The sequence below is a fragment of the Dipodomys spectabilis genome, unplaced genomic scaffold (assembly GCF_019054845.1).
Source record: "Dipodomys spectabilis isolate Male_0828 unplaced genomic scaffold, ASM1905484v1 ptg000392l, whole genome shotgun sequence".
NCBI classification, from domain to species: Eukaryota; Metazoa; Chordata; class Mammalia; order Rodentia; family Heteromyidae; genus Dipodomys; species Dipodomys spectabilis.
In genome coordinates, this window is record NW_024871069.1 from 10,604 (window position 1) to 30,000 (window position 19,397).

General features: G+C 62.8%; 1 protein-coding gene across 1 annotated transcript in view; it reads left to right on the plus strand.

The window, feature by feature from the left end:
* Positions 1-3,309: 3,309 nt before the first annotated feature.
* LOC122096818 (cadherin EGF LAG seven-pass G-type receptor 1-like) overlaps positions 3,310-19,397 on the plus strand; it is a 73,571-nt gene continuing 57,483 nt past the window's right edge. Inside the window, exons 1-3 of the mRNA XM_042667342.1 lie at positions 3,310-3,411; positions 3,557-4,205; positions 17,816-18,038. Coding sequence (XP_042523276.1) covers positions 3,310-3,411; positions 3,557-4,205; positions 17,816-18,038 — 974 coding nt within the window. The remainder of the gene's footprint in view (positions 3,412-3,556; positions 4,206-17,815; positions 18,039-19,397) is intronic.

A 19,397-nucleotide genomic window follows, 5' to 3' on the forward strand; every position in this document is an offset into this window, starting at 1 on the left:
TGGTACGGCACCGCCACCCATCTCAGAGCACAGCCCCGCCCATCCTGCTACGCTCCCCCACCTGCCCCTTGCGGGGTGTGGTGTGACCTTTCCTCTCCATGTTCTGAGGGAAGGGCCTGCTGTGGGAGCACCAGCACCCTCCTGCCACCAGCTTGGCCCACACGAGGTCAGGTGATAGGTCGCATCCCACGTGGAGACCTGGAGAGTTCTCGCAGTTGACACGGCTTTCTGCGGGTGTCCCTCGGTGAAGAACTGTTCCGTCTCCCACTGTCTAGACCTCAGTGACGTGGCTCCCTGGGAGGCCACGGAAGCCGGGCAGGGCTGCTTGTGGGTGCAGGGCCGGGGTGAGGAGAGGGGCTGTGGTATCAGCACTGTTCTCACAGCTGTGGACGTGCACCTGGACCTCAGGCTTGAGGGCCCAGCTTTTCACTGTGACACTGATGGATGATGATGCAGAAGCCCTGGGGGAAGGCACGGGGGAGGAAGAGGAGGAGGAAGAGATCTGTATACTTCCACCTGCCATGGCCCAAGGCCCAAAGCTTGTCCTCCAAACTGCCAGGTCCTCCACGTGGAGCACTCCAGAGGCACCAAGGACACACACTGGGCCGTGGGGTGGAGGACACAGGACAGCTTGTGGCGTCAGTCGCTCAGGGAAGGCAGCACACACAGCCCACAAGGCAGTGGTGTCCTTGGTGGAACGGGCGTGTGGCTGTGGAGCTGACCACTTGTCCCAGGTTTGGGGCCAAGGTAAAGTGGCTTTTCAGGGGCCGGGTGCCCGTGGCTCACATCTGTGATCACAGCTCCTAAGGAGGCTGAAATCTGAGGGTCATGGCTCCAGGTCAGCCCAGGAAGGATATCTGAGACCCTGTGGACGTGTGGGCCAGTGGGCGGTGTCCAGCCATGTTTGTTGGGGCACTGCTCGGCTGGGCGCCAGTGCAGCCTGCCTCTGCTGACGCTGTGCAGGCGGACTCGGACCCAGCCCAGCCGGGCCAGAACCAAACTCATTGACTCCTGGGCCTGGTCTGCCCCGGCGCTGGGCTCGGTAGTCAGTGCATTGTGTGTGCTAGCTCAGCAACAGTGCTTACTCTCCAGTGCTACTTTGAGTGGTCACTGTCCCCAGGTGAGGACCCGTGTCCGCAGCCTGCGGCTCCTCGTTCTGGAGTGTTCTGGAGCGTTCTTGTTCGGGGGTGTTCTTTGGGGCTGTGACTTCGGGGGCTGGATGGACCTGCACACCTGTGAAGGCCCAGGCTTCTGGCTGAAAACCAGTATGGCCTGTGTGTCTCGGGCAGAGCAGCCAGGCAGCCCCTCAGGAAGCCAGCTGTCCAGCCGGTGCCCCCCAGGACCCTCACAAAAAAACAGTCAACAGCCACACACACACAGCTTAGAACAGAGCCTCTGGCTGCGACCAGGAAATCCCCCCTCGCCCCGCCGCCCCTCCCCACGGGTTATCCATTGGTCTGGCCTCCGAGTGCCGGGGACTCCTCTAGCTGTGACTTTAGGACAGCATCAAGCACTCCTGCAGAACAGACGTAAACCATGAAGTCAAGCCGGGGTGGGGGGAGGGGTACTCAGCACAGGAGCCCCTGGTGAGGGACCAGTAGCTGAAACCCGGGAAGTGGGGGCCAAGGGAGCAGCCTCTGGGTGACAAGGGCAGCACTTAAGTCAAAGACAAGATGTGCAAAGGCCCTGGGAACGGAAGAGGGATGCCAGGGAGGTGTGCTATGATGGCGGGAGGTAGGGGAGAGATCCTGTCAGGCCACTGGAAGGGTCAGGAGTGTGGATCTGATCCCCCGTCTCCTTAGGAACCACAGGAAACTGTGGTGATGGGATCCACACTAAAACAACCACGACCACGCTGTGAGGATGAATTTGGAGGGAAACTGAGGCAGGCCAGGACTATAGTGGCCGCCAACTCTGTGTTCTTTGCTCGTGTGTGTGGCTCGAGCCTGCTGTGTGATGTCGGGCCTTGGTGACCACGGTGCCTTGGTGTGCCCGCAGGGCCTCCCCACATGGCCTCTCTATACCAGCGCCTCGGGAAGGAGAGGCCCTGCTTTCCTCTTGGTGCACAGACTGGGTGTCGAGACGCTGCTTCTGCCACCTCTGTGTGACGCAGCATTTTGGTCCCCTGAGCCAGGAGAGGGGGGTAGTGCTACTCGGGCCAGGGTGGCGGTGGGCCAGGGAGGGAGGGCGCGGACGCCTGTGCTCAAGGTCTGTGCACCTGTGCTTTGCCATCTGTGTTTTTCCCCCATGTTTGTGTCTTCTCACTTTTTTTTGTCAGTCATGGGGCTTGAACTCGGCCTGGGCGCTGTCCCTGCGCTCTTCAGCTCAAGGTGAGCAGCTACCACTTGAGCCACAGCGCCACTTCCGGTTTTCTGGTGGTTTATTGGAGATAGGAGTCTCACAGTCTTTCCTGCCTGGGCTGTCTTTGAACCGCGATCCTCAGATCTCAGCCTCCTGAGTAGCTGGGATGACAGGCGTGAGCCACCGGCGCCAGTTGTGTCTTCCCATTGTTGATCATTGTCTAGCCCTGGTTCCCGGCTGCCGGGGTCTCTGGGCTGCTGGCCGGGGGGTGGGGACGTGAAGGAGTGCTTGGTCCAGGCTGGATGGGGAGCAGCTCCCCACACTGAAGTGGAGTCTGCCTTCCTCCCCTCCTTTCTAAAATCCCACCCCACCAGGCTTCCTGGGCTGGATGGAGAAGGATGGGAAGCCTTCTTCACTGGCTGGGATGGGGAAGGCCGTCCGTCCCTGGGTGAGCCGCTCCCCTCCAGCCCTGACGGTTTTCCCCAGCTGCACGGTGGAGTGGTGTGGGCTCTGCGGGGCTCTGGGCCTGCTGTAGTGATCTGAGCACCGGCAGGGCCCGGGGCTGTGAAATGGCCGACATCCCTCAGTGATGGGCAGGTCACGTGACTCGCAGTCCTCCCCAGACCCGGCCTGGGGGTGGTCTGCGCCTCTGCCCCCGCTGCTCCAAAGGCTCCCTTGTGCTGTGGGGCCCGGACGGCTCCACCCCGCCCTCCCCTCCCCCCCCCCCTGCAGTGTCCTCTCCGCTCAGACTGGGTGGGCACGTCCCGCACACCCGTGGGGAAAGGTTCGGGAGCGCCTGCACCTGCCTGGCTTCTGTCCTTGGGAACTGAGGTTGGTGGGTGCCTTTGGGTGCCTTTGGGAGGCTGGTAGGGTGTGGGCGCTGTGGGCATCCTGGGCTGTGCCCAGAAGCACACCCGCACCTCAGGTCTGAGGTGGGCTCCGGGAGCCGGTGAAGGCCGCCGGGCGGGGGCCTCCACTGCCGTCCCGTGCCTGGGGCTGCCTGTTGGGATGGGTGACCCGAGGCCTCACCCGTCCGCCCACCCCGACGTGGCCCAGAACCGCCATCACGTGGACTTGGTCACTGCGTGCCGGGTGCTCGTCCTCTCCGTGGTTGGAAACCCGTGGGAATCACAAAAGAAGGCACGAGGGGCCGGGCGTGGGTGTCACGGGCGGGGGGCTGGGGATGGGGGGGCGGGGGGAGCAGGGTGCCAGGCGTGCCCCTGGCCGTGACCCCGAGGGCACCGGGTGACCCCAGCTGTCCTTGCTCCCCGCAGACGGCCTCCACAGCGTCTCGGCCCTGTGCACGCTGCGCGTCATCATCATCACGGACGACATGCTCACCAACAGCATCACCGTCCGCCTGGAGAACATGTCCCAGGAGAAGTTCCTGTCCCCGCTGCTGTCCCTCTTCGTGGAGGGCGTGGCCACGGTGCTGGCCACCAGCAAGGACGACGTCTTCGTCTTCAACATCCAGAACGACACGGACGTGAGCTCCAACATCCTGAACGTGACGTTCTCGGCGCTGCTGCCGGGCGGCCGCTTCTTCCCGTCGGAGGAGCTGCAGGAGCACATCTACCTGAACCGCACGCTGCTGGCCGCCATCGCGGCGCAGCGCGTGCTGCCCTTCGACGACAACATCTGCCTGCGGGAGCCCTGCGAGAACTACATGAAGTGCGTGTCGGTGCTGCGCTTCGACAGCTCCGCGCCCTTCGTCAGCTCCGCCACGGTGCTCTTCCGCCCCATCCACCCCATCACCGGCCTGCGCTGCCGCTGCCCGCCCGGCTTCACCGGCGACTACTGCGAGACCGAGATCGACCTGTGCTACTCCAGCCCGTGTGGGGACCACGGCCGCTGCCTCAGCCGCGAGGGCGGCTACTCCTGCGAGTGCTTCCAGGACTTCACAGGTGAGGGCTCCCCGCGCTCACCTCCCTCCGGGAGACGTGGCGAGAGGGCAGGTGCGAGGTCGGCGGCGGGCCCTGTGCGGACGTTTCCGGCTCCCCTGAGAGGTGTGTCCCCGCGTGCCGTTCACCTTCCCCCGACCCTCGGGTGGCGCTGGTGATGAGGACTGTGGGGTGCCGTCCGCGAGCCGCTGGAGACATGGGTGGCCGCTTCTAAGTGGTTATGAAGTTGGAGTACTTTATTGGTTTGTGCAGAGCGTGGGAAGCAGGGCGGAGAGCCCGAGCTGTCAGTGGCTTGGGTTCCAAAGATGCAGCCCGTGACTGTCTCACCTCATTGGCTGTCACTGCGGAAAGCGCCCCTCCCCTCGGCCTGCTGATCACATGATCACAAACGTCAGCGTGGCAAGCACAGCCCATGAATTCCTTTTCTTCTTTTCTTTTTTAAATAACTTTTTGCACCTGTACTGGGGCTTGAACTCAGGGACTTGCATTCTTGCTTGGCTTTTTTGCTATACCACTTGAGCCACACCTCCACTTCCAGCATTTTGCTGGCTAATTAGAAATAAGAGTCTCTCAGATTTGTCTGCCTAGGCTGACGAATCTCAGATCTCAGCCTCCCGAGAAGCTAGGATTACAGGCCTGAGCCACCACGCCCAGCTACAATGAATATAAGGTAAAAAGCCAGCCCAAGAGCAGCACAGAAATGCACTCTGTTCCTTGGCCCCAGATCTCGGTCTGACCTTTGATGGCCTGTTAGGTGCAGTGAGCTTGCGTAATGTCTTCTGGAACACTCCATGGCTCAGGCGGGGCGTGATCTATTCCGGAGATGACTTTGTGGTCCTTCCTTTCCCCAGCTGTGTGGTGATTAAGGAGTTCAGCCTAAAGCCCGAGCAACGGCTCCCCGCTTGGATGGGCCTCTCATGCAACCCAGAGAGGAAGTTTATTGAGCTCTCCACAAAGGCTGGAGGTATTAGCAGGTATTTATTAGCAGGAAGAGAGCAAGCAAGGAGCACAAAGAGAGCGAGAGGCTTGGGCAGCCTGTGAGATGGAGCTGTCTGCCCCCCAAATGGTTGTAATCTGTGGGGGAGAGAGAGGGGTAGTCTGGGTGCTTTACACTCTGCCTGCTATGGCTGACTGCCAGCAGCACCCAGACAGCTCTTCCCGCTGTCTCCCCAGTGTTGCTCCTGCCAGTGAGCAGGAAGGAAGGCAGCAGAAGCTCTTCAGTGCTGCCCGCTACCACCCTGAGCTTTTGGTTCATGGGTTCTTGCCACCTCTTGGGCGTGGGTCACAGTATCCCTTCCTGTCTTGTCCTGGCACCCAAAAGGGCGTACCAGCCAGCCGCTGGGTGGACCCCACCTGACAGAGAAGCACCCCAGCAAGCCGTGGTGCCCCACGGGGGAGTCCTCCACAGGCTCTCCTGCTGCCGTCCTGGGACAGGGGCAGTGCCTTCCAGGGAGTCCGCCATCTTGTCACGAACACTTGCTGAGTGCCTGCTGTATACCTGGTGGTGCACGCAGTCACCACCTGCCCCTTCAAGGGGGACCCTGGTTAACCTGTGCATTCTGCCCTTCCGCTGCTGAGGAAAAGTGAGCCCTGGGAGAGAGAAGGGCGGCATGTCACAATGTCCCATGGCCTTGAGACCGCGGAGCCCAGGGAGCCTCCCCAGCCTCCATAGGAATAGTGTAGGTTGGAATGTACACGCACCCTGCCAGGTAGGGTAACCTGAGGCCTCCAGGATCCAGAGACCCTCAGAGGTGGGTCAGCCCGTTGCACTGAGTCACCTGACTTTGGAAGCTCCCCGATTTTCTTTTCAACAGGAGAATCGTTGCTAGAAAGCTAATGAGCAGGGGCCTGGCCCCGTCTGTCATCACCAATGAGAGTCTGGGGCTGAGTGATTGGCAGGAAGCTAATTTGAATCTCTTTGGGTCCTGAAAGCATCGTGTACGTTTCCCTTGAGATAAGGCTCATTAAGAGTGATTATTTCTCCCCAGTCCTCTTCCTCCCGTTTCCCTCCTCTCCCTTTGAGGCATTGGGGTTTTGGTTGGTTTTTTTCCTGGAGGTCATTGTGCTTTTATTCCTGGTGAAAGCCGCGCTGTCCTCACCAGGCTTTGGTAACCACTCACCGGAAGCGGGGCCTCGGGCCTTGCCCTGGACTCGCCAGGCTGTGGGGCTGGAATTGGCTCAAGTCCCTCTGGAAGCCCTAGGTTTCCTGGGGCTGGGGGTGGGGGTGCTGGGGCCCCGCAGGAGCCGGCAGAAGGAAGGCATCAATTACTGTCAGCAAAAGCTCACCCAATTTGATGCTGGAGAAAAGCCTCCCCATGGCTCCGCTGCGTTCTGCCTCTCGGGCCTCAGGGCCCTGGGGTCTTCGCTGCGGGCTCGGCCCGCTCCATCCTGCCCCCGCCAGGGCAGCTCTGCGCTGGGACTTTCTCGCTCGGAAAAGCACAGAGACTGAGATGTGGGGGTACACTGCACGCGCCCCCAATTTCTCAAAACCCCAAATGCCCCCCAAACAACAGAGCCACACCCCAAGTTTGTTCTCTCTGCGTTCAGCCGCTTGGCCTTCTGTCCCGAGGTGGTTAAATTCCTGAAGGACACGACCTTGGGCTGCCACCAGAACCCTTGTCTCCCCGCTTCCTCTGCCTCCCTCTGTCTGAAGTGCAGCCCTGCCATGCCCTGCCCCACCCCCCATCCACTGCACCTGCTCTGGGAAGGTTCTAGAAGGCCGAAGCCTGTCCTTGACCTCCTCACCCCTCAGAGTGCCCAGTGTGTCCCTTAAATGGTGTGTGGAGCCCCTTTCCCAGGGTGCCCAGAGCTCTGGCAGTTAGTCCAGGCGCCCGCTCCTGAGACCAGCCCGGAGGCCCCGCTGCCCTGCGCCCTCCACGCCCAGCTCACGCCGCCTTCTCTCACACAGGCCTTGGCACCCCAGTGTACGCTCCCACGGGCCTGGCCTGAATGTCCCCTCCTGTCCCCATCCTTCCCCGTGGGCCCCGGTGCCCCTGGTACTGGACACCCGGTGAGGGCCGATGCTGCCCGTGTCTCCCGGCACGGGGACAGTCACTGAGGCTGAGGGACCAGGTTGGTCCCCACACAGCCACTCACAGACGGGTCATTGGGTCGCCAGGACTTGTATTGTGAACACAGAGACCCTTGGCTGCCTTTGGTCCCTTCCTGGGCACCGAGGCCCCTCCGACCACAAGCTGCCCTCTCGTGGCTGGCCAGCTGGGGTGGGTGGGAGCTGGAATACGGTGCCCCAGGATCTTTGGCATTCCTGGGAGGCTTTCTCCCCCCACTTCCCCGCCCCCCCCCGCACCTTTGGGAGCAGGTGATTTATCATCGTAGACTAGCGTCTCCCCTGGGGTACATTCCTGAGCTATAGCTTTGATATCACGGGGTGTGGGACCCCCCCTCCCCGCCAGCCTGCCAGGGCTCGGCGGCCGTGGGACCTGGATCAGGGCGGGGAGGAGCAGCCACTGTCCTTGTGCTCAGTGCGCTCCGTTTACTTGTGAGCCCTGCGTGAAGACCCCAGGGCTGCCTTCTCTGAGCAGACCGGGCTTCGGCTCCCACCTGGCGGGCCTCAGAGCGGTGCTGGTGCTGCCCACTGGCATCGGTGCCGGGGGCCCATCCTGGCCGGCCTTGCCTTGTGTACTGTCTCCCCGGGGTGGGGCCGCCTGCTCCCCTCCAGACTCCCCCACCAGGCCATGGCGCCCTGCTTGCCCTGAGGGCCTCCTGGGACTGAGGACATTTTATAGGCTCAAGCCAGGGAAGTAGTGTAACACTCTAACCGCCTGTCTGCTCACGGGAAAAGGGTTGGACTACATTCTGGTGGCAGTGCAAATGCAGACAGCCCTCCCACTCGAGATGTCCGTGTCCCCAGGGGGCCACACGAATGCCCCAAGTGACCCCTTCACATCCGGGGGAGAGGCCTTCCTCCCTTGGAGCTGGGCCGCTCCGGGGCACTGAGCCCTGCACCCACCAGACACCCAGCAGGGGTCCAGCTTCGCCCTAAGGGAGGGGTCAGCGCAGGGCTGGATTTAGTCATTAAACCCAAGAGTTGATGGCCACTCAAGTGGAGGTCATTGCTCAGCCTATAAGTGAAATCTTGCCAACCAAAGCCTTTGGTAGGAAAAGCAACTTTTCAAATCTTCTCACCACACCTCCTCTGGCCCTCCCTCCCTCCCTCCTTCCCCCCTTTCCCTCCCTCTTCTCTCTCTCCCTCATTTCCTCTTCTTCTGTCTCTGTAAAAGCACAGTTTACGTGTCTGTGAATGGAGACCTGCACAGAATTCCTTCGTCTCAAGATCGTGTTGGATCTCCATTGCCACGCAAGGTGATCTCTGGGCCCCAGGACTTGGGGGCCCCCTTGAGCTCGCTGCAGAGTGGGTTATTTCCTGGTCTCCCCACACCAGGGCGAGGAGGAGGACGTGGGGCCAGGCCCCTGTCACTCAGGCTGCACCTTGGCCCGGTGCTGCTTTGGAGGGGAGTTCAGCCCTACCTCTCGGCTCCCAGCCCTGGGGTCTGGCTGTTTGCCACTGGAATGCATTTTTTATTTATAGTTTAAAAAATGGGTGTGCCAGAGTTCTGGGAAGTTGCTTCAAAGACAATGAAGTCACCTGGAGAGGCTGACCCTGGACAGCCCCCTCCTGCTCGAGCCTTGGGCTTCCGTCTCCCTCCCCCTCCCTGGCGGGGGGGGGGGGCAGTGGGGAGCAGCTGGCAGATGTTTGGCCCTAGGCTGAAGCTTATAGGCAGCTTGGCCAGGTGGGGAAGGCCTGTGGGTGAGGTTTAGGAAGGAGGTCCCAGCTCTCCCCTCACGGAGGTGAGGAAATCAAACAAAGCTGAACAGCCCCCGCTCAGGCAGGGCGTGGTGATGGGGAGCTGTGGAGGGGAGGGGAAGAGAGGGGCTCCGGCTGGCAGGGCCGCAGGAGGGTAAGGAGAACTCTTGGCACAGGGAGCACAGGTCACCTGATACCATCTCCTAGGCTGGGGACACTGGACAGACAAGAGACCCTGACTCACAGCTGGATTTCCAGCCAGGGAAACTGAGGCACAGAGCAGTTCCCTGCTCAGTGACTCTGGTCCCTGGCAGCAGGGAGGGGAGCCCCCTCCTGAAGGGGGCGGGCCTGGGGCTCTGGGGACAGGCAAGCAGGTGCAGCTTTGGTGCCTCTCCCCACCCAGCACTGGTCCGTCTCCAAGCCCCAGCGGCCTGCCTTGTGGGGCCTGTGGCTGGCTGGAGTGAGGGGTGGGTGCAGTCACCTGACCTTCACAGAAGCCACCCTGGTGACAGCCAGAGGCAGAGGCTGCAGAGGTGGTGTGGCTGTGACTGGAGTCTGGCCATGTGGCCTGGCTGCACGCGTATGTGTGTGTGCGTGTGCGTGTGTGTGTGTGTGTGTGTGTGTGTGTCTCTCCCTCTCTCCCTCTCTCTCTCCCTCCCCCCTCCCCCCTCCTCCCTTCCCTCCCTCAGCTTGCTCTTTCTTGCAGCTTTTTGCTGGGCTGGACCGAGGGCTCAGCCCAGGGCCCACACCCCTCTGCACTCTGCCAGCCAGCCATGCAATTCCCTCCCCCCACATGGGGGAGGGGGCCCCCGAGGCGGGGCAGCTGTGTGGCAGGTTCAGAGAGGCCTGGGCTGCGCTGCTGCCTGCTCTGTGCTGGGAACGGTTGTCCCTGTGTACAGGGGTGTGCATGGGTGTGTGCATGTGCAGGTGTGTGCATGCATGTGCGCGCATGGGTATGTACAGGTGTGTGAATGGTCTGTGCACATACGGGTGTGTACATGGCTTTGTGTTAGGGGTGGGTGTATGTTGGGGATCTGGTTGGATCTGTGGGGTGGGCGGTGACCCCAGGTCAAGATGCAGCCTCTGCTGTGCCGCCCTGGGGTCTTCATGGCTTTCTGTCCTGCCTGTGTCTTCAGCCTGGGCCTTCCCTGCTGCCCTACACTCCTGCCCTTCCCTGCTCTTTTCCCATCTGCTCTGCACACAGTTTAGTTTTCCTGAACACTAGACACATACCCACATGGGAATTCCCATTCATTCTTGTCACTCCATTTCCTAAGAATGGCTCATGCCAGATAGTATGTTAGGTGTTGGATGAGAGAGGTGAGTAGGTGGGTAGGTGGATGAACAGTGATTTGATGCATAGGAGACAGTGGCTGGGGGATGGAGGATGGATGAGTAGGTGAGAGGATGGATGGGTGGATGGATGGGTGGATGGGTGGGTGGGTGGGTGGATGGATGGGTGGATGGATGGATGGGTGGGTGGGTGGATGGATGGGTGGATGGATGGGTGGGTGGATGGATGGGTGGATGGATGGATGGATGGGTGGGTGGGTGGATGGATGGATGGGTGGGTGGGTGGATGGATGGGTGGATAGATGGGTGGGTGGGTGGGTGGATGGATGGGTGGATGGGTGGGTGGGTGGATGGATGGGTGGATGGATGGGTGGATGGATGGGTGGATGGATGGGTGGGTGGATGGATGGGTGGATGGATGGATGGGTGGGTGGGTGGATGGATGGGTGGGTGGGTGGATGGATGGATGGGCGGGTGGGTGGATGGATGGGTGGGTGGATGATGGGTGGATAGATGGGTGGGTGGGTGGATGGATGGGTGGGTGGGTGGATGGATGGGTGGGTGGGTGGATGGATGGATGGGTGGGTGGATGATGGATGGGTGGGTGGATGGATGGGTGGATAGATGGGTGGGTGGGTGGATGGATGGGTGGATGGGTGGGTGGGTGGATGGATGGGTGGGTGGGTGGATGGATAGGTGGGTGGATGGGTGGATGGATGGATGGTTGGGTGGGTGGGTGGATGGATGGATGGATGAGTAATAAATGGTACATGTGGGAGGTGGGTGTGGGTGGATGGAGGAGGGGTAGGTGCATAGGTGGACAGATGAATAGATAGAGTGGTAAGTAGAAAGATGGATAGATGGCTATATGAATGGAAAGATGTGTGGGTAGGTGGAGTAAATGGATAGACAGATGATGGGTAGGTGGGTGGATAGATGGATGGATAGGGCAAAAGGTAGAAAGATGGACAGCTGGACATGCAAAGAGAAGGATGGGTGGGTACTGGATGAATGAGTGGGCGGGGCCTGGAATGATGGACAGGTGGGAGTATTTAATCACTTCTGACGGACACTTCCCTTTTCTCAGCCCTGCAGTGTTCTCCTACTTACCCCAAACTGTGCTTCCTGTGGCAGAGAGTCTGCCCTGAGCCTCGCTGTGGGACAAAGGGTCTTTGCGAAGAGTGAGGTCCTTTGCTGCATCTGCTCCTCCAGTGCTGTGACTGAGCTCTGGGGTGCTTGTATTTAAGGCTGCCTTTGCTCTCACCCGAGTCCCGTTCCCAGGGCTCTTCCCTCCCTCCTTACAGAGTTCTCTGCCTCCCCTGGCCATCCCTAATTCTGCCTAAACTTCCGGCTTCCAAGTGTCTTCTGTGCTGAAGTTTTTGCTCTGACTGTTGTTGGAAATTCAAGTTTTTCTCGTTCAGAGCTCTGAGGCATTTCTTATACTAGAAGAGAACTGTCTTATATTTACTTAAAAACTTAAGTGAGCAAACTTTCACCCATTCCTCCCCACCCAGGCAGGTCCCCCGCTTGTAGTTCCAAGGGACCAGGCTGGCGGTGCCCACCCTAGCTGGGCCTCTGCCCCCGGCTGCCCATGAGCAGCAAAGGGCTTGTTCGTGCAGGTCCGTGGAAGCCAGGGTTGGCGCCTGCAGCTCCCCAGCCTGGCCTCCCTCCACTCCCACATCTGATGTGAAAATGCCTCACCTCCTCGCCCCCAGAGCCTGTGCCAGTGCCGGGTGCCTGCCTCCCCTTCCATGTCCCTAGACCTGCCCAGACGCACACCTACCGCCCGCCTCCTCCCTGTGGTGGGAAAGCCACTGCCCGAAGCCAGGGAGCTGGGTTTGCCCAGAGGCCTCAGCGTTGCTCAGGCCGAGGGGTAGCCTCGTAGCCTCTTTGACAGAGCCAGCTCGTGCGTGAGGCTGTGGGGTTGGGGAGACTCTGGATCCTGAGGCCTCTGGGAAGGTTCCCCAAGCTAGGCACCCGTGGCTCAGGCCTGCAGTGAGGACCCAGCTACGCAGGAGGCTGAGATTTGAGGATCACTGTTTGAAGCTTGGGCAGGAAAATCTGTGACACTCTTACCTCCACTTAACCAACAACAAAACAAAAACAAGGTGAAGGTGTGGCTTAAGTAATAGAGTGCTAGCCTTGAGTGAAAAAGCTACACCTGTAATCCCATCAGAGCTAGCCAGGGCAGAAAGTCTGTTAGATTCTTATCTTAAATTAACCATTAGAAAGCCAGGAGTGGAACTGTGGCTCAAGTGTCAGAGCATCAGACTTCAGTGGAAAAAAAAAAAACTAAGGGATTAGCACCCAGGCCCTGAGTTCAAGCTCCAGTACTGCCCGGCCCCCTCCAAAGGCTTCCCTGAAGAGCCTTTCCAACATTGCCTTGGGCTCTTCACAGCACCTGGAAGCAGGTGGCCGAGGCCCGTAGCTCCAGGGCATCGGAGTGTGCGGAGCTCCTGCTCATGAATTACTGAGTTCAGTGATCAAGTCGCCCTGATGATCATCATGGCTGGCACCGGTGGAGTGTGGCAGCTGTGAGGGGTGTGGGCGGGAGGTGGGCAGCTGTGAGGGGTGTGGGCGGGAGGTGGGCAGCTGTGAGGGGTGGGGGCGGGAGGTGGGGGCGGGAGGTGGGCAGCTGTGAGGGGTGGGTGGGGGCAGGAGGTGGGCAGCCATGAGGGGTGGGTGGGGGCGGGAGGTGGGCAGCTGTGAGGGGTGGGGGCAGGAGGTGGGCAGCTGTGAGGGGTGTGGGCGGGAGGTGGGCAGCTGTGAGGGGTGGGGGCGGGAGGTGGGCAGCTGTGAGGGGTGGGTGGGGGCAGGAGGTGGGCAGCCGTGAGGGGTGGGGGCGGGAGGTGGGGGCGGGAGGTGGGCAGCTGTGAGGGGTGGGGGCGGGAGGTGGGGGCGGGAGGTGGGCAGCTGTGAGGGGTGGGGGCGGGAGGTGGGCAGCTGTGAGGGGTGGGGGCGGGAGGTGGGGGCGGGAGGTGGGCAGCTGTGAGGGGTGGGGGCGGGAGGTGGGCAGCTGTGAGGGGTGGGGGCGGGAGGTGGGCAGCTGTGAGGGGTGGGGGCGGGAGGTGGGCAGCTGTGAGGGGTGGGGGCAGGAGGTGGGCAGCTGTGAGGGGTGGGGGCGAGAGGTGGGCAGCTGTGAGGGGTGGGGGCGGGAGGTGGGCAGCCGTGAGGGGTGGGTGGGGGTGGGAGGTGGGCAGCTTTGAGGGGTGGGGGCAGGAGGTGAGCAGCCGTGAGGGGTGGGTGGGGGCGGGAGGTGGGGCCGGAGGTGGGCAGCTGTGGGGGTGAGTGGGGGCGGGAGGTGGGCAGCTGTGAGGGGTGGGTGGGGGCGGGAGGTGGGGTGGGAGGTGGGCAGCTGTGGGGGTGAGTGGGGGCGGGAGGTGAGCAGCCGTGAGGGGTGGGTGAGGGCGGGAGGTGGGGCCGGAGGTGGGCAGCCGTGAGGGGTGGGGGCGGGAGGTGGGCAGCTGTGAGGGGTGGGGGCGGGAGGTGGGCAGCCGTGAGGGGTGGGTGGGGGTGGGAGGTGGGCAGCTTTGAGGGGTGGGGGCAGGAGGTGGGCAGCCGTGAGGGGTGGGTGGGGGCGGGAGGTGGGGGCGGGAGGTGGGCAGCTGTGGGGGTGAGTGGGGGCGGGAGGTGGGCAGCTGTGAGGGGTGGGGGCGGGAGGTGGGGCGGGAGGTGGGCAGCTGTGAGGGGTGGGGGCGGGAGGTGGGGCGGGAGGTGGGCAGCTGTGAGGGGTGGGGGCGGAAGGTGGGCAGCTGTGAGGGGTGGGAGCAGGAGGTGGGCAGCTGTGAGGGGTGGGGGCGGGAGGTGGGGCGGGAGGTGGGCAGCTGTGAGGGGTGGGGGCGGGAGGTGGGGGTGGGAGGTGGGCAGCTGTGAGGGGTAGGTGGGGGCAGGAGGTGGGCAGCCATGAGGGGTGGGTGGGGGCGGGAGGTGGGCAGCTGTGAGGGGTGGGGGCGGGAGGTGGGCAGCCGTGAGGGGTGGGGGCGGGAGGTGGGCAGCCGTGAGGGGTGGGGGTGGGAGGTGGGCAGCTGTTAGGGGTGGGGGCGGGAGGTGGGCAGCCGTGAGGGGTGGATGGGGGTGGGAGGTGGGCAGCTTTGAGGGGTGGGGGCAGGAGGTGGGCAGCCGTGAGGGGTGGGTGGGGGCGGGAGGTGGGCAGCTGTGAGGGGTGGGGGCGGGAGGTGGGGCGGGAGGTGGGCAGCTGTGAGGGGTTGGGGTGGGAGGTGGGCAGCTGTGGGGGTGAGTGGGGGTGGGAGGTGGGCAGCTGTGAGGGGTGGGTGGGGGCGGGAGGTGGGCAGCTGTGGGGGTGAGTGGGGGCGGGAGGTGGGCAGCTGTGAGGGGTGGGTGGGGGTGGGAGGTGGGCAGCTTTGAGGGGTGGAGGCAGGAGGTGGGCAGCCGTGAGGGGTGGGTGGGGGCGGGAGGTGGGGCGGGAGGTGGGCAGCTGTGAGGGGTGGGTGGGGGCGGGAGGTGGGCAGCTGTGGGGGTGAGTGGGGGCGGGAGGTGGGCAGCTGTGAGGGGTGGGGGCGGGAGGTGGGGCAGGAGGTGGGCAGCTGTGAGGGGTGGGGGCGGGAGGTGGGGCGGGAGGTGGGCAGCTGTGAGGGGTGGGGGCGGGAGGTGGGGTGGGAGGTGGGCAGCCGTGAGGGGTGGGTGGGGGTGGGAGGTGGGCAGCTTTGAGGGGTGGGGCGGGAGGTGGGCAGCCGTGAGGGGTGGGGGCGGGAGGTGGGCAGCCGTGAGGGGTGGGGGCGGGAGGTGGGCAGCTGTGAGGGGTGGGTGGGGGTGGGAGGTGGGCAGCTTTGAGGGGTGGGGGCAGGAGGTGGGCAGCCGTGAGGGGTGGGTGGGGGCGGGAGGTGGGCAGCTGTGAGGGGTGAGTGGGGGCGGGAGGTGGGCAGCTGTGAGGGGTGGGTGGGGGCGGGAGGTGGGCAGCTGTGGGGGTGAGTGGGGGCGGGAGGTGGGCAGCTGTGAGGGGTGGGGGTGGGAGGTGGGCAGCTGTGGGGGTGAGTGGGGGCGGGAGGTGGGCAGCTGTGAGGGGTGGGGGCGGGAGGTGGGGTGGGAGGTGGTTAGCTGTGAGGGGTGGGGGCGGGAGGTGGGGTGGGAGGTGGTTAGCTGTGAGGGGTGGGGGTGGGAGGTGGGCAGCTGTGGGGGTGAGTGGGGGCGGGAGGTGGGCAGCTGTGAGGGGTGAGTGGGGGCGGGAGGTGGGCAGCTGTGAGGGGTGGGTGGGGGCGGGAGGTGGGCAGCTGTGGGGGTGAGTGGGGGCGGGAGGTGGGCAGCTGTGAGGGGTGGGGGTGGGAGGTGGGCAGCTGTGGGGGTGAGTGGGGGCGGGAGGTGGGCAGCTGTGAGGGGTGGGGGCGGGAGGTGGGGTGGGAGGTGGTTAGCTGTGAGGGGTGGGGGCGGGAGGTGGGGTGGGAGGTGGGCAGCTGTGAGGGGTGGGGGCAGGAGGTGGGGTGGGAGGTGGGCAGCTGTGAGGGGTGAGTGGGGGTGGGAGGTGGGCAGCTGTGAGGGATGGGGGCTGGAGGTGAGGTGTTCTCCTGGCCATGTCACTCAGCTAGCAGTGGATTCCAAGCAGAACACTAAGATGCAGAGGATGCACCATGTTAATTTTGAATAAGAACTAGAGCAGGCAAGCTAAGGCTGGGCACGTGGGAGGCTAAGAGGCAGGAGGACCGGCAGGAGGAGGGTGAGTGGGAGGTGGGGCAGGAGGTGAGCAGGAGGAGGATAATTTGGGCTACATAGTCAGACCCTGTCTCAGAAAAAGAGAAAAGAAGAAGTACACAAATCTGAAATATAAACAACTAAAAGAACAATAATAATCTTAATTGGGAGCTGGAGGCTCGTGGGATAATACTAGCTATGCAGAAGGCTGAGATCTGAAGATTGTGGTTTGAAGCCAACCAGGGCGGAAAAGTCCATGAGACTCACCAACTAACCAGCAAAAAAGTGGAGTTGTAACTCAAGAGGTAAAGCAAGCAAACCAGGTCCTGACTCCAGGTCTGGAGCCCTGTGTTCGTGCCTTAGTACCAGCACACACAAATAATAATAGAAAAAACAACATAAACCTTGATAGTAAACAACTCAAGAACATACATTTCACTCAAACAGCATCTCTTGCTGGGCATAGTGGTTCATGTCTGAAATCCCAGCACTCTGTGCACCATTAGGATAATAAGTTCAAGGCCATCCAGAGCTATACAGTAGCTGTCTCTCGTGATGATGATGATGATGATGATGATTATGGTAACAATAATAACAATAAAAGTAATGTCTCCTCCGTAGTGTCTACATCCCGTTCAGCACTGTGACGTTGGTAGCTTGTAGCTGGCTGGGTGGAGGCATCTGCTGGGCTGTAGAGTAACTGCCCCCTGACCCCCTGGGCAGCTGGCTAAACCCTGGACACCTCACCCCTGCCCCAAGGTGACAGGCTCTGTGTGCTTATTCGTGGACACTGGGCCACGCCCTCCGGGGTCTCACAGGTCTTAGAGGAAGAAGGTACCAGAACCCATTTGGTGAGGCCCTGTCCCAGTCTGTCCTAGTTCACCTGAAGCCTGGTGCTGATGCTTTTCTAGAAGTGGCGCGTGTTTAGCATGAAGCCAGTTCTTCATTGTGTGAAGCCTTTGAACCCAGCACGTGCTCCTAGCCCAGGTGTGAGCGTTGACGGTTGCCTGGAGACTGGGGAAGCGCTGGCGTGCACTGACTTCATCCTGCAAGCATTTACCGGGGCTGCCGCACAGCGCACATCCCGAGGCCCCCTCCCCGCAGTGCCCGGCCGGCACCACCCGCCAGAGGCCCTCTCGGTGCCGGATGGTTCCATACTTGGCCCTCGGCTGCAGCTGTCCTCGCAGAGCTGGGGGGGGGGGGGTGACAGCAGCACCAGCTCGGGTGGATGGGAGGTGGGGGAGGCCCCAGGCCTGGGTCTGGGGCTTTCAGCCTGCTGTGGAGCATGGAAGCTTCCTGAATGGGTGTGGCCCAGAGGAGGTCAGGCGTGGCGAGGGGACACATGGTGGCTGTGTTGGTCCCTGTCATTCCTAATGGTGGACCCCGGACTCCCTGGGACCCCAGCACCCTGGGTGGAGAGGTGAGCGTGGGCCGAGGGAGCTGGGCCTTGCTGGAGGACCCACCAGGACCCGGGTCCTCATGGGTCAGGGTGGGTTCTGAGCCAGGGAGACCGAGGCACACAGCGACCAGCATTCTGTCTCCGGCATCCTGGACAGGTTGGCGAGGTGGCGGATAGGATCAGCACCCGTGTGGGTGTCAGTTCGGAGGTGGTCTGGGTCTGGGGAGGTGGTTAGGGAGATGGAGGGGGCTCTGAGAGGTGAGAGCTGCCCCCTGGACAGAAAGTGGAGCCCTGCCCTAGACAGGCCTGCAGAGCATGCTGGGAGGTGGGGCTCAGGAGCCAGGAAATGCGGGGGAGGGGCTGGGGGGGAGGGCCCACCACAGCGGTTCTAGGACAGAGCCACCCTGGGGACTGAGTAGTGGCCCCAGCGTCCAGCAGGCCCACCTCCCCCCAGCACCGCCGGCTGTGTCTCCAGCGGCAGGGGTGTGGTCACGTGACCCTTCTCATCCCCAGGGGACCACTGCCAGGTGAACGTCCGCTCGGGCCGCTGCGCCAACGGAGTGTGCAAGAATGGGGGCACGTGCGTGAACCTGCTGATCGGCGGCTTCCACTGCATGTGCCCGCCCGGCGAGTACGAGCGGCCCTTCTGCGAGGTCAGCACACGCAGCTTCCCGCCACGGTCCTTCGTCACCTTCCGGGGCCTGCGGCAGCGCTTCCACTTCACCATCTCCCTCACGTGAGTGCACCCGCCACCAGGCCGCCGCTGTGCAGGCCGGGCGCCACGCAGGCCACCGCCACGCAGGCCAGGTGCCACGCAGGCCGCCGCCATGTAGGCCACCGCCACGCAGGCCGCCGCCATGCAGGCTGCCACTGCGCAGGCCGGGCTCCACGCAGGCCGCCGCTGCGCAGGCCGGGCACCGCGCAGGCCGCTGCCATGCAGGCCGGGCTCCACGCAGGCCTCCGCCACGCAGGCCACTGCCATGCAGGCCGGGCTCCACACAGGCCGCCGCTGCGCAGGCCAGGTACCACGCAGGCCACCACTACACAGGCCGGGCACCATGCAGGCCGCCGCCACACAGGCTGCCACCATGCAGGCCGGTCTCCACACAGGCCGCCGCTGTGCAGGCCGGGTGCCGCGCAGGCCGCTGCCATGCAGGCCGGGCTCCACACAGGCCGCCGCTGTGCAGGCCAGGCACCACACAGGCCACCGCTACGCAGGCCGGGCACCATGCAGGCCGGGCGCCGCGCAGACCGGGCACCACGCAGGCCGGGCACCATGCAGGCCAGGCACCACGCAGGCCGGGCACCATGCAGGCTGCCACTGCGCAGGCCGGGCACTACGCAGGCCAGGCACGGGAAGTGCTCGGACATGGGTACTGCTCATGCATGGGTACTGCTCGGCCATGGGTACTGCTCAGGTGTGAGTACTGCTCGGCCATGGGTACTGCTCGGCCATGGGTACTGCTCAGGCACGGACATTGTGGGCATCGGGGCCCCTCACAGCAGCTCATTGTCCCAGATCACCACAGGAGTGCCATCTGGGGGCACGGGTGGGTGAGTAGGCCAGGCCAGCACAGCACGTAGGGCTCCAGGCCCTGGACAACAGCCTGGTGACAGCAGAGCCGGTGCCAAAGGGGGACTTCCAAGTGCGGCCTGGGGGACAGCCAGGTCCAGCCTGGGAGCTGGCCACCATGCTCCATCCCACCTGCCAACCTGCGGCCACCGCTGATGTCCAGGAGGCCGGAGGGGCAGGGGCAGGAGACCCGCAGGCTCAGGAACCAGGCCTGAGGTGCAGGTGTCGCCAGGGCTAGCGGGTGTCCCTCCCGACGCTGGTCCCATCTGAACAGAGCCACCGGCCAGTTGTACACTGGGTAATTGTTAATATTTCCACATTTCATCCTACTAGGAGAGTGGATGCAAGTAAAATTCCTTTCTTTCTTTCTTTTTGTGGTCGGTCGTGAGGCTTGAACTCTGGGCCTGGGCGCTGTTGCTCAGCTCTTCAGCTCAAGGCAAGTGCTCTATAACTTGAGCCACAGTGCCACTTCCGATTTTCTTTTTTTTTTTTTGCTTCAGACATTTTTTTCAAGCCTCAGGG